Source organism: Bombina bombina, chromosome 7 (genome assembly GCF_027579735.1).
Source record: "Bombina bombina isolate aBomBom1 chromosome 7, aBomBom1.pri, whole genome shotgun sequence".
Classification (NCBI taxonomy): domain Eukaryota; kingdom Metazoa; phylum Chordata; class Amphibia; order Anura; family Bombinatoridae; genus Bombina; species Bombina bombina.
This window is the reverse complement of record NC_069505.1, coordinates 175,107,633-175,122,412: the sequence shown is the minus strand read 5'-3', so window position 1 is coordinate 175,122,412 and position 14,780 is coordinate 175,107,633. Positions and strand designations below refer to the sequence as shown.

At 40.1% G+C, this 14,780-nt stretch overlaps 1 protein-coding gene across 1 annotated transcript in view; it reads right to left on the bottom strand.

Annotated features, from left to right (window-relative positions):
• The window catches only part of CARS1 (cysteinyl-tRNA synthetase 1), a 163,495-nt gene that overhangs the window by 91,643 nt on the left and 57,072 nt on the right, over nt 1-14,780 (bottom strand). The window contains 2 exon segments of the mRNA XM_053720430.1: nt 3,715-3,844; nt 7,515-7,643. Coding sequence (XP_053576405.1) covers nt 3,715-3,844; nt 7,515-7,643 — 259 coding nt within the window.

Genomic DNA, 14,780 nt, shown 5'->3' with positions numbered 1-14,780 from the left:
AAAGCGAAAGAGAAGTTGCCGAGGCCTTTCCTCTGTCCAGAGTAGACAACAAACAAAGCAGATGTTTGACGAAAATCTTTAGTAGCTTGTAAATAATACTTTAAAGCACGAACCACGTCAAGATTGTGTAATAGACGTTCCTTCTTTGAAGAAGGATTAGGGCACAATGACGGAACAACAATCTCCTGATTGATATTCTTATTAGATACCACCTTAGGTAAAAACCCAGGTTTGGTACGCAAAACTACCTTATCTGCATGGAAGATCAGATAGGGGGAATCACATTGTAAGGCAGATAACTCGGAAACTCTACGAGCCGAGGAAATAGATACCAAAAATAGAACTTTCCAAGATAAAAGCTTGATATCTATGGAATGAAGAGGTTCAAACGGAACCCCTTGAAGAACTTTAAGAACCAAATTTAAACTCCATGGCGGAGCAACAGGTTTAAACACAGGCTTGATTCTAACTAAAGCCTGACAAAATGCCTGAACGTCTGGAACATCCGCCAGACGCTTGTGCAAAAGAATAGACAGAGCAGAAATCTCTCCCTTTAAGGAACTAGCTGACAAACCTTTTTCCAATCCTTCTTGGAGAAAAGATAATATCCTGGGAATCCTGACTTTACTCCATGAGTAACCCTTGGATTCACACCAATAAAGATATTTACGCCATATCTTATGATAGATTTTCCTGGTGACAGGCTTTCGTGCCTGAATTAAGGCATCAATGACTGACTCGGAGAAGCCACGCTTTGATAAAATCAAGCGTTCAATCTCCAGGCAGTCAGTCTCAGAGAAATTAGATTTGGATGGTTGAAAGGACCCTGAAGTAGAAGGTCCTGTTTCAGAGGCAGAGTCCATGGTGGAAAGGATGACATGTCCACTAGATCTGCATACCAAGTCCTGCGTGGCCAGGTTAGGTCTCCAGACCGACTTGGACTGGGCAAAAGTTCCCTCTTGTTTTGTATTAGAGGAAGTTGATGCCGCACTTGCCTTGAAGTTTCGAAAGGCACGAAAATTAGTCTGTTTGGCCCTTGATTTGGACCTATCTTGAGGAAGGGCATGACCTTTTCCTCCCGTGATATCAAAAATGATCTCCTTCAAACCAGGCCCGAATAGGGTCTGCCCCTTGAAGGGAATATTAAGCAGCTTAGACTTTGAAGTAACGTCAGCTGACCCATGATTTAAGCCATAGCGCCCTATGCGCCTGAATAGCAAAACCAGAATTCTTAGCCGTTAGTTTAGTCAAATGGCAATCAGAAACAAAAGAATTGGCTAGCTTAAGTGCTCTAAGCTTGTCAAGTATATCATCCAATGGAGTCTCTACCTGTAAAGCCTCTTCCAGAGACTCAAACCAGAAGGCCGCAGCAGCAGTGACTGGGGCAATGCATGCAAGGGGCTGTAGAATAAAACCTTGTTGAATAAACATTTTCTTAAGTTAACCCTCTAACTTTTTATCCATTGGATCTAAAAAAGCACAACTGTCCTCGACAGGGATAGTAGTACGCTTAGCTAGGGTAGAAACTGCTCCCTCCACCTTAGGGACCGTTTGCCATAAGTCCCATGTGGCGGCATCTAATGGAAACATTTTCTTAAAAATAGGAGGGGGAGAGAACGGCACACCTGGTCTATCCCATTCCTTAGTAATAATTTCTGTAAACCTTTTAGGTATTGGAAAAACATCAGTGTAAACGGGCACTGCATAGTATTTATCCAATCTGCACAATTTCTCTGGCACTGCAATTGTATCACAGTCATTCAGAGCAGCTAAAACCTCCCTGAGCAACACGCGGAGGTGTTCAAGCTTAAATTTAAATGTTGACATATCAGAATCAGGTTGAATCCTCTTCCCTGAGTCAGAAAAATCACCCACAGAAAGAAGCTCTCCTTCCTCAGCTTCTGCATATTGTGAGGAGGTATCAGACATAGCTACTAAAGCATCAGTATGCTCTGTATTTCTTCTAACTCTAGAGCTGTCTCGCTTTCCTCGTAACCCAGGTAGTCTGGATAATACCGCTGACAGTGTATTATCCATGACTGCCGCCATGTCTTGTAAAGTAAACGCCATGGGAGCGCTAGATGTACTTGGCGCCTCTTGAGTGTGAGTCCCTTGAGCGGGATTTAAAGGTTCTGACACGTGGGGCCAGTTAGTCGGCATAACTTCCCCCTCGTCAGATTCCTCTGGTGACAAATTTTTTAAAGACAGAATATGGTCTTTATTACTTAAAGTGAAATCAGTACATTTGGTACACATTCTAAGAGGGGGTTCCACCATGGCTTCTAAACATAATAAACAAGGAGTTTCCTCTATGTCAGACATGTTTAAACAGACTAGCAATGAGACCAGCAAGCTTGGAAAACACTTTAAAGCAAGTTAACAAGCAAAAAATAAAAACGGTACTGTGCCTTTAAAAAAAATAAAAAAGGTCAGAATTTAAAAAACAGTGAAAAAAAGCAGTAAATCAAACGAAATTTTTACAGTGTGTATAATAAGCTAAAAGAGTATTGCACCCACTTGCAAATGGATGATTAACCCCTTAGTTTAAAAAACGGATCAAAAAAACGATATAGACGTTTTTTAACAGTCACAACAAACTGCCACAGCTCTGCTGTGGTCCTACCTTGCCATACAAACGACTTTGGAAAGCCTAAAAACCCTTTAGAGAGGTCCTATAGCATTCAGGAGGCTCCTGCAGGGAAACTGGATGTCTCAGTCTGTAAAAGTTACTGCGCACTTAGGCGCGAAATTAGGCCCCTCCCCCTCATGTCCACACAGTGGGAGGCCTAAGGGAACTATTTCTAGGCAAATTTAAGCCAGCCATGTGGAAAAACTAGGCCCCAATAAAGTTTTATCACCAACAAATATATAAAACGTTTAAACACTCCCAGCAAACGTTTTATATGACAGGAATTAAAAAATAATAAGAGTATTACCTCTAACAGTAAGCATGATACTAGTCGCTATTAAATCACTGTAATCATGCTTACCTTAAATAAATCTGGTATCAGCAGCATTTTCTAGCCTTTACATTCTTCTAGAAAAAAATTAAACTGCACATACCTCACAGCAGGATAACCTGCACGCCATTCCCCAGCTGAAGTTACCTCTCTCTTCAGTTATGTGTGAGAACAGCAATGGATCTTAGTTACAACCTGCTAAGATCATTAGAGACCACAGGCAGATTCTTCTTCTATTTTCTGCCTGGGACAAAAATAGTACAACTCCGGTACCATTTAAAAATAACAAACTTTTGAATTGAAGAAAAAACAACTACATTTCACCACATCTCTCTTACTGCTTCCATGCTTGTCGAGAGTTGCAAGAGAATGACTGGAGGTGGCAGTTAGGGGAGGAGCTATATAGATAGCTCTGCTGTGCGTGATCCTCTTGCAACTTCCTGTTGGGAATGAGAATATCCCACAAGTAATGGATGATCCATGGACTGGATACACCTTACAAGAGAAATGAGGTTTGTAATTTTGAAACTGGTCCTGATTTGGTTTAAATGGTAGAGTGACTTCCAACTAAAAGCTAGGCTTATAGATATACACTTGTGAGTAAATCTGCTTGTCTAGAGATTGCAAATACCACTGACCCAGTTATTATAATACATTATTAGAGGGCCAGTCAACATTCAAATTAATGTTAAGAAACAGAGGTCACTTATAGACTATAGTTCTGGATATGAAACAAATTGTGCTATTTTCTTACCTGTATTTCTTTGCAGTGCATCTTTAATGGTAATGAAGTTTTTCAGGGATTTGGACATTTTGCAGCCAGCAATAGTCAAGTGCCCAGTATGAAGGAAATAACGAACCCAGTGATCATTATCAAAGTATGCCTAAAGGAAGAAGGGACAAATATATAAACCATTAACGCAAACAAATAATAAATCAAAACACATAAAAAACAACTCATTTGAATATGTTGACTTAAAGTGATGGTAAACTTCAGACTATAAGAATGCTGCAATAAAAAATATATTAGTTTGCAAGTAGAACCACATAATTATTATATTTTTTTTAAAGTGTATAAATATTTTATAATGAAAGATTTATAATCCTAATTGATATTGTCTGTTCCTCCGTCCCCCTTCATTTCCTCTTTTGGCTGGGCTGTGATGTATAGAGCAGTCAAATCCACTCTCTACGTAGGCTTTCTAAGGGCTTTAAAGGGGCTGGACTTCAAGATTGTCAACTGACACACGTTGATTGGATGCTCACTGGTTCATCCATGTGGGCCGGCATAACATTGTATTAGAAGCATTACTATATGAATTAATTTAACCCTTTCACAGATGGATTAAAAACAAAAAAGGTACACATACACTTTTTAATGACAAAGATTACATTTATGGCATTTCATTATTTAAAGTTTACCATCACTTTAAAGATTTGTAACAATTGTAATATCTCTGTCTTGCTACATGTGTTTTTATATTGTGATATGGTTTTACATAAAAAAAACTTTTTTTTTTTTTTTTTTTAAATTTAACAACTGGGACAACAACCTGACCTCTAGGTGGTGACACTCTGTGTTCTCCACAGAATATTTTTGCCAGCCGGTGGCGTTATGAAGTAGCTGGGTGGGGGCAGTGTAATATATTCTAATATTTCATTTTCTCCTATCCAAAGCACAAATTAATTGCATATTTTAACATAAAAGGTATTTTATGATAATTTGTGCAATAAAAATTGAACATTTTTAATATTTGCTCATTTTAGCTTAAAGTGAAAGTAAATCATAGCATTTTACAAATGCTAGGATTTACTATTGAAACAAATAAAGGGCATTTTCATTCATGAAGTATAAGATACTTCATGTAGAAAGCTCTTTTATTTGATTCAATCAATCGCTGCTCTTAGCGCCTACAGCAGCCCACGGGTAAAAAAAAAATTGGCTAAGAGGTGACGTTTGACGTGCGGTAAATCCGGCTTGGCGCCCATGGGAGCCGGATTTACCGCATGGCTATTGGCTAAGAGGTGAAAACGTCACCTCTTAGCCAAAAATTTTTTTAGCCTTGCGCTGCTGTAGGAGCTAAGAGCGGCGATCAGTTGAATCAAATAAAGGAGCTTTCTACATGAAGTATCTTATACTTCATGAATGAAAGTGCCCATTATTTGTTTCAATAGTAAATCCTAGCGTTTGTAAAACGCTAGGATTTACTTTCAATTTAAAATTGGCTACATTTTTAGCCAGGTGGTCAGTAAAATCAACACCCACTAAAAACGTCCTGGGAAGAGCACCAATACTTTTATTCACCACTATAAAGCACAAAAACATTCTAACTTTTTTTTTTCTTAATATACATGCTGGCCTTTATTAATAAAAAATGGAGAGTCCTCTCTAGAAGGACCGCCCGATAAACTCTTATTATATTGGGCAGCTTCTCTAAAGCACAACAGATCTCCCATATAGTGACAAACAAACTAATTAGCATATCACACAAAGAGAGATATTTTTTCTTGTACAGTATCTGTATTTTCAGAGATCAAGTCCAGTGTGAAAGCCTTAGCGAATAAAAGGGCAACTTTCTCTTTGCTGTACATGAGCGGCAGGGACTGTCTGAATGTGGATTTCTGCTCCTATCCTGCTGTGACGGAGTTATTTAGGCTAATTTCAAATGATTCAACACTTATAGTGATTAACTAAATGTCCTGACCAGGCTTAGAGAGCATTTAACACTGGGGGTTTATCAAGAGCATGTTGTTAAAGGGACAGTCAAGTATAAATTAAACTTTCATTATTCAGATAGGACTTTTAATTTTAATTGACTTTCCAATTTACTTTTATCATCAAATTAGCTTTTTTCTCTTGGTATTCTTAGTTTAAACTAAGCATAGGTAGGCTCATATGCTAATTTCTAAGCATTTGAGGGCTGCCTCTTATCACATGCTTTTTAAATCTCTTTTCAACACAAAGAGACAGAAAGTACACGTGGGCTATATAGATAACACTGTGTTCAGGCACAGGGGGTTATTTAAGATCTAGCACAATACAATGCTAACTTTAAGACAATAGATAATAAACAGTCACAGTCATGTGATCAGGGGGCTGGAAGAAGGTTCCTAGATACAAGGTAATCACAGAGGTAAAAAGTACATTAATATAACTATGTTGGTTATGCAAAACTGGGAAATGGGTAATAAAGGGATTATCTATCTTTTAAAACAATAACAATTCTATGGTTGACTGTCCCTTTAAGTATGAACCACAAAACGTTCTAACAAAGAGGTCCCGGCAGGCTGTTATTCACATTCACGACAGACACCTTGAGATCCTAAAGGCTACTGCACATTACTGATATTTGTCCACCAATAAGAAAGACATTTTTGATTGTCTGTAGAGTTGGACGAACTGCAAAATATCCTGGTAGTTTGTTTTTGTTTCATTTTCTGAGAAAGTCTGTTATTGTCTCAGGTGGAGGTAGCCGTATGAAAAGTGCATCAGTTGCCACCATAAGAAGTATGCATGACTACTATTCATTCAATGACTGAAGCCCAGGATGACTCTTCACCTGTTTTTTGTTTTTTTTAGTCTGAGATCTTTTTGGTAGTTCTGTATCCCAATTATGACTTCTAAGGGTTAACCTAATCTAATATATATATATGATGAATTGCCATGTAAATTAAATACTCTATGTGACCATCCAAACAGAGATACCAAATTTCCATTCATCAAAAATGTTGTTAAAAGGACAGTAAACACCATGTAATTACAGTTATTTCTGCAGTCATGGAACACATTAACATATTACATAGAGAAGACACAGATAGCCATGATCATTATGTTCGCAAACATGCACTGTTTTGTAGTTCTTACATCTGCTGAAGCCATTTAGGGACATATATGTAGCAGGGTTAGTCTTGTAAAGCCTGTCAAGTGCACTTTGATTTCTTAGAATTAGAAAACCCACAATACAGGAAAATAGAGCAAAATAATAATGGGCTTTTAGCAGGAAGATTCCATTTTACCTTTAAATCCACAGCTTTTTTTTTTGCCCAAAAGGAAGCACCAATCCTGTGACCACCTGCAACATAGTCATGAAGGAGAGCACTTCCCCCTGGCACCTCGGGAATGTGCAGAAAGGACTCTTGCTTTGTTACACTACTAAGAACATTGCTCAAGAAGCTTTGAGATATATATATTTAGGAGTATAGTATATTATACTATAGTGTCCCTTACCAATCTGAACACACACAAAATCAAAACAATGTGCATATAAAGTAGAATTTCCAAATGATTTGTTATCAAAATGTACCTCTTTTTCTTGTTTTCCTTTTGTTGAAACATTGTTACAAACCATATGGCTTATTACACGTGCACGCCCTTGAGCCTACATCTGTATGCTCATTTGGAAAGGAGCTACATTTGAATAAATGAGACCAAGAGAAAGAGGTACAAAGTTAAAACTTAATCTAACTCTAGGACTCTGGATATATGAACTAAGTTGTCATGGGATGACAGGGAGTATAAACAATGTAACGATGATGGTTACATATAAACTGTACCTCAGACTGTGCCAGCTCGTTGTCATGATGGGGAAATCGGAGATCAAATCCCCCTCCATGAATATCCATGGACTCTCCCAATATAGACCCAGCCATTGCTGAACACTCAATATGCCATCCGGGACGTCCCTTCATGAAAAATATAAAAAGAACAATAAAACATACAAAGCGAAACGCGACTTTCACACTAGCTTATGCTTCAGTAGCCTATTCAGCTTCCCACATACACCTGTTTACTTAAACAACCCATATTATAACATTCTCTGAACACAAATAAAATGAACACAGCTTTTTCCTTTTAAGGTACCCAGAAATAGTTTTTTTTTAACAATAAGGTCAAATGAAGGGGACATGGAGAAAACATACATGCCTTTCAGAGTGAAATAAGCACCCATGAATCTATAAATTAAAGGGACAGGAAACCACAAATTTTGCTTTCTGATTCAGATAGAACATAAAATTTTCTTAAAAAGTTTTGAATTTTCTTTTATTATCAAATTTGCTTTATTCCCATGGCATCCTTTGTAGAACAGATACCTAGGTAGGTGTCTGGAGCACTACATGGAAGGAAATTGTGCTGCCATCTAGTACTCTTGCAAGCGGATAACATTCTCGCAAAAATGCTGTTATATAGTGCTCCAGACACGTGCACGCTCCTGAGTTTACATCCCTGCTTTTCAACAAAAGATACCAATCTCTATCTGAATCATTAAAGAAAAAACATAATTTATGCTTACCTGATAAATTCCTTTCTCCTGTAGTGTGGTCAGTCCACGGGTCATCATTACTTCTGGGATATTAACTCCTCCCCAACAGGAAGTGCAAGAGGATCACCCAGCAGAGCTGCTATATAGCTCCTCCCCTCTACGTCACACCCAGTCATTCGACCGAGAACCAACGAGAAAGGAGAAGCTAAAGGGTGCAGTGGTGACTGGAGTATAATTTAAAAATTTAGACCTGCCATAAAAAACAGGGCGGCCCGTGGACTGACCACACTACAGGAGAAAGGAATTTATCAGGTAAGCATAAATTATGTTTTCTCCTGTTAAGTGTGGTCAGTCCACGGGTTATCATTACTTCTGGGATACCAATACCAAAGCTAAAGTACACGGATGACGGGAGGGACAGGCAGGATCTTTATACGGAAGGAACCACTGCCTGAAGAACCTTTCTCCCAAAAACAGCCTCCGAAGAAGCAAAAGTGTCAAATTTGTAAAATTTGGAAAAAGTATGAAGAGAAGACCAAGTTGCAGCCTTGCAAATCTGTTCAACAGAGGCCTCATTCTTAAAGGCCCAAGTGGAAGCCACAGCTCTAGTAGAATGAGCTGTAATTCTTTCAGGAGGCTGCTGTCCAGCAGTCTCATAAGCTAAACGTATTATGCTACGAAGCCAAAAAGAGAGAGAGGTAGCAGAAGCTTTTTGACCTCTCCTCTGACCAGAATAAACGACAAACAGGGAAGACGTTTGTCGAAAATCTTTAGTTGCCTGTAAATAAAATTTCAGGGCACGGACTACATCTAGATTGTGTAGAAGACGTTCCTTCTTTGAAGAAGGATTAGGACACAAAGATGGAACAACAATCTCTTGATTGATATTCCTGTTAGTGACCACCTTAGGTAAGAACCCAGGTTTAGTACGCAGAACTACCTTGTCTGAATGAAAAATCAGATAAGGAGAATCACAATGTAAGGCAGATAACTCAGAGACTCTCCGAGCCGAGGAAATAGCCATTAAAAACAGAACTTTCCAAGATAACAATTTGATATCAATGGAATGAAGGGGTTCAAACGGAACACCCTGTAAAACGTTAAGAACTAAGTTTAAACTCCATGGTGGAGCAACAGTTTTAAACACAGGCTTAATCCTGGCCAAAGCCTGACAAAAAGCCTGAACGTCTGGAACTTCTGACAGACGTTTGTGTAAAAGAATGGACAGAGCTGAGATCTGTCCCTTTAAGGAACTAGCGGATAAACCCTTTTCTAAACCTTCTTGTAGAAAAGACAATATCCTAGGAATCCTAACCTTACTCCATGAGTAATTTTTGGATTCGCACCAATATAAGTATTTACGCCATATTTTATGGTAAATCTTTCTGGTAACAGGCTTCCTAGCCTGTATTAAGGTATCAATTACTGACTCAGAAAATCCACGTTTTGATAAAATCAAGCGTTCAATTTCCAAGCAGTCAGCTTCAGAGAAATTAGATTTTGATGTTTGAAGGGACCCTGGATCAGAAGGTCCTGTCTCAGAGGCAGAGACCAAGGTGGACAGGATGACATGTCCACTAGATCTGCATACCAAGTCCTGCGTGGCCACGCGGGCGCTATTAGAATCACCGATGCTCTCTCCTGTTTGATTCTGGCAATCAATCGAGGAAGCATCGGGAAGGGTGGAAACACATAAGCCATCCCGAAGGTCCAAGGTGCTGTCAAAGCATCTATCAGGACCGCTCCCGGATCCCTGGATCTGGACCCGTAACAAGGAAGCTTGGCGTTCTGTCGAGACGCCATGAGATCTATCTCTGGTTTGCCCCAACGTCGAAGTATTTGGGCAAAGACCTCCGGATGAAGTTCCCACTCCCCCGGATGAAAAGTCTGACGACTTAGGAAATCCGCCTCCCAGTTCTCCACTCCCGGGATGTGGATTGCTGACAGGTGGCAAGAGTGAGACTCTGCCCAGCGAATTATCTTTGATACTTCCATCATCGCTAGGGAGCTTCTTGTCCCTCCTTGATGGTTGATGTAAGCTACAGTCGTGATGTTGTCCGACTGAAACCTGATGAACCCCCGAGTTGTTAACTGGGGCCAAGCCAGAAGAGCATTGATAACTGCTCTCAATTCCAGAATGTTTATTGGCAGGAGACTCTCCTCCTGAGTCCATGATCCCTGAGCCTTCAGAGAATTCCAGACAGCGCCCCAACCTAGTAGGCTGGCGTCTGTTGTTACAATTGTCCAATCTGGCCTGCTGAATGGCATCCCCCTGGACAGATGTGGCCGAGAAAGCCACCATAGAAGAGAATTTCTGGTCTCTTGATCCAGATTCAGAGTAGGGGACAAATCTGAGTAATCCCCATTCCACTGATTTAGCATGCACAATTGCAGCGGTCTGAGATGTAGACGTGCAAAGGGTACTATGTCCATTGCCGCTACCATTAAGCCGATCACCTCCATGCATTGAGCCACTGACGGGTGTTGAATGTAATGAAGGACACGGCATGCATTTTGAAGCTTTGTTAACCTGTCTTCTGTCAGGTAGATCTTCATTTCTACAGAATCTATAAGAGTCCCCAAGAAGGGAACTCTTGTGAGTGGAAAGAGAGAACTCTTCTTTTCGTTCACCTTCCATCCATGCGACCTTAGAAATGCCAGTACTAACTCTGTATGAGACTTGGCAGTTTGAAAGCTTGAAGCTTGTATCAGAATGTCGTCTAGGTACGGAGCTACCGAAATTCCTCGCGGTCTTAGTACCGCCAGAAGAGCACCCAGAACCTTTGTGAAGATTCTTGGAGCCGTAGCCAATCCGAATGGAAGAGCTACAAACTGGTAATGCCTGTCTAGGAAGGCAAACCTTAGATACCGGTAATGATCTTTGTGAATCGGTATGTGAAGGTAAGCATCCTTTAAATCCACTGTGGTCATGTACTGACCCTTTTGGATCATGGGTAGGATTGTCCGAATAGTTTCCATTTTGAACGATGGAACTCTTAGGAATTTGTTTAGGATCTTTAAATCCAAGATTGGTCTGAAGGTTCCCTCTTTCTTGGGAACCACAAACAGATTTGAGTAAAACCCCTGTCCGTGTTCCGACCGCGGAACCGGATGGATCACTCCCATTAGTAAAAGATCTTGTACACAGCGTAGAAACGCCTCTTTCTTTATTTGGTTTGTTGACAACCATGACAGATGAAATCTCCCTTTTGGGGGAGAGGATTTGAAGTCCAGAAGATATCCCTGAGATATGATCTCTAACGCCAAGGGATCCTGGACATCTCTTGCCCAAGCCTGGGCGAAGAGAGAAAGTCTGCCCCCCACTAGATCCGTTCCCGGATCGGGGGCCCTCAATTCATGCTGTCTTAGGGGCAGTAGCAGGTTTTCTGGCCTGCTTGCCCTTGTTCCAGGACTGGTTGGGTCTCCAGCCTTGTCTGTAGCGAGCAACAGCTCCTTCCTGTTTTGGTGCAGAGGAAGTTGATGCTGCTCCTGCCTTGAAATTACGAAAGGAACGAAAATTAGACTGTCTAGCCCTAGGTTTGGCTCTGTCTTGAGGTAGGGCATGGCCCTTACCTCCAGTAATGTCAGCGATAATTTCTTTCAAACCGGGCCCGAATAAGGTCTGCCCTTTGAAAGGTATGTTAAGTAATTTAGATTTAGAAGTAACGTCAGCTGACCAGGATTTTAGCCACAGTGCTCTGCGTGCCTGAATGGCGAATCCGGAATTCTTAGCCGTAAGTTTAGTTAAATGTACTACGGCATCTGAAACAAATGAATTAGCTAGCTTAAGAGTTTTAAGCTTGTTTGAAATCTCATCTATAGTTATTGAGTCAAGAGACTCTTCCAGGGACTCGGACCAAAAAGCGGCCGCGGCCGTGACAGACGCAATACATGCAAGGGGTTGCAATATAAAACCTTGTTGAACAAACATTTTCTTAAGGTAACCCTCTAATTTTTTATCCATTGGATCTGAAAAGGCACAGCTATCCTCCACTGGGATAGTGGTACGCTTAGCCAGAGTAGAAACCGCTCCCTCCACCTTAGGGACCGTCTGCCATAAGTCCCGTGTGGTGGCGTCTATTGGGAACATTTTTCTAAATACAGGAGGGGGGGGAAAGGGTACACCGGGCCTATCCCACTCCTTAGTAATTATCTCTGTAAGCCTCTTAGGTATAGGAAATACGTCAGTACTCGCCGGTACCGCATAGTATCTATCCAGCCTACATAATTTCTCTGGGATTGCAACGGTGTTACAATCATTCAGAGCCGCTAATACCTCCCCTAGCAGTACACGGAGGTTTTCAAGCTTAAACTTAAAGTTAGAAATGTCTGAATCCACTCTATTGGGATCAGAACCGTCACCTGCAGATTGAAGCTCTCCGTCCTCATGTTCTGCATATTGTGACGCAGTATCTGACATGGCCCTATTATTATCAGCGCACTGTTCTCACCCCAGAGTGATCACGCTTACCTCTAAGTTCTGGTAATTTAGACAAAACTTCAGTCATAACATTAGCCATGTCCTGTAATGTGATTTGTAATGGCCGCCCTGAAGTACTCGGCGTTACAATATCACGCACCTCCCGAGCGGGAGATGCAGGTACTGACACGTGAGGCAAGTTAGTCGGCATAACTTTCCCCTCGTTGTTTGGTGAATGATGTTCAATTTGTACAGATTGACTTTTATTTAAAGTAGCATCAATGCAATTAGTACATAAATTTCTATTGGACTCCACTTTGGCTTTAGCACATATAGCACAGAGATATTCCTCTGAGTCAGACATGTTTAACACACTAGCAAATAAACTAGCAGACTTGGAAATACTTTTCAACTCAATTTACAAGTAATATGAAAAACGTACTGTGCCTTTAAGAAGCACAGAAAAAAGTTATGACAGTTGAGTAACAATGAACCGGAGAAATTATAAATTCAAATTCTTTCCGGTAAAAACACAATTTAGCAAAGGATTGCCCCCATAGTAATGAATAACAAACCCTTACATAGCAGAAAAAATGTACATAATAAAAACGTTTTTTATCACAGTCAAAGCACAATCTCACAGGTCTGCTGTGAGTGATTACCTCCCTCAAAATAATTTTTGAAGACCCTTGAGCTCTGTAGAGACGATCCGGATCATGCAGGGAAGAAAACAGACTTGTGACTGAATATCTGATGCGTAGCAAAAGCGCCAAAATAGGCCCCTCCCCCTCACACACAACAGTGAGGGAGATCAGTAAACTGTCTTAAATTAAATAAAACTACCGCCAAGTGGAAAAAAACTGTGCCCAAAACAATTTTTCACCCAGTACCTCAGATAATTAAACGATTTAACATGCCAGCAAAACGTTTAACATCAAATAAATGAAGTGTCATTAGAAAGCCTGTTGCTAGTCGTTCCCACTGCAAGTTAGGCTAAAATTTTTTTATGTATACAGTATTATCCCAGTGAAGTGCCATTCCCCAGAATACTGAAGTGTAAATATACATACATGACAGCCTGATACCAGTTGCTACTACTGCATTTAAGGCTGAACTTACATTATATCGGTATTGGCAGTATTTTCTCAGTCAATTCCATTCCTCAGAAAATAATATGCTGCTACATACCTCTTTGCAGGTGAACCTGCCCGCTGTCCCCTGATCTGAAGTTTACCTCACTCCTCAGATGGCCGAGAACAGCAAAATGATCTTAACTACGCCGGCTAAAATCATACAAAAACTCAGGTAGATTCTTCTTCAAATTCTACCTGAGAAGGAACAACACACTCCGGTGCTGTTTTAAAATAACAAACTTTTGATTGAAGATATAAAAACTAAGTATAATCACCACAGTCCTCTCACACATCCTATCTATTAGTTGGGTGCAAGAGAATGACTGGGTGTGACGTAGAGGGGAGGAGCTATATAGCAGCTCTGCTGGGTGATCCTCTTGCACTTCCTGTTGGGGAGGAGTTAATATCCCAGAAGTAATGATGACCCGTGGACTGACCACACTTAACAGGAGAAATTGAGGTTTTTGAGTCTCTAAGTTTTAAAATCATGTTTTATAAATATTTTTTTTAAAATTAATCAAGCATTGTTTTGGCACTAAAGATTGCGTGACCTTATAAGGACTAAACCTCAATAACAGGAAGATTGTAATAAAACAATTAAAAGCTCAGGATTGTTATAGCAAGTTATGTATGCATCAGTGCTCATGACTAATTATGGCCTAGTTCCTATTGCTGCTGTAAACCGTTTAACAACAATTATCTCCATTAAAGTCTATAGAGATGTTTTAAGTTACCACCAGTTTTTACCACCACAAAGGGGATAACCACATAGCAAAAGTCCTGCAAAAGAATACAGATCCTTAGGAAGACATGACCCTGCTGATGGGTATAAATGCATAGGTGTCAAATCTTTTGAAAAGCTTTTCTATAGGATTTTGATTATCTACAACAATCCCTATATACTTTAAAAGGACAATTTACCCTAAATATTTCTCATTTTTCATTTGTTCCCAAAGTTTCATTTTACCTGCTAGAATGTATTAAATTGTTTACAAATAATCAGCAT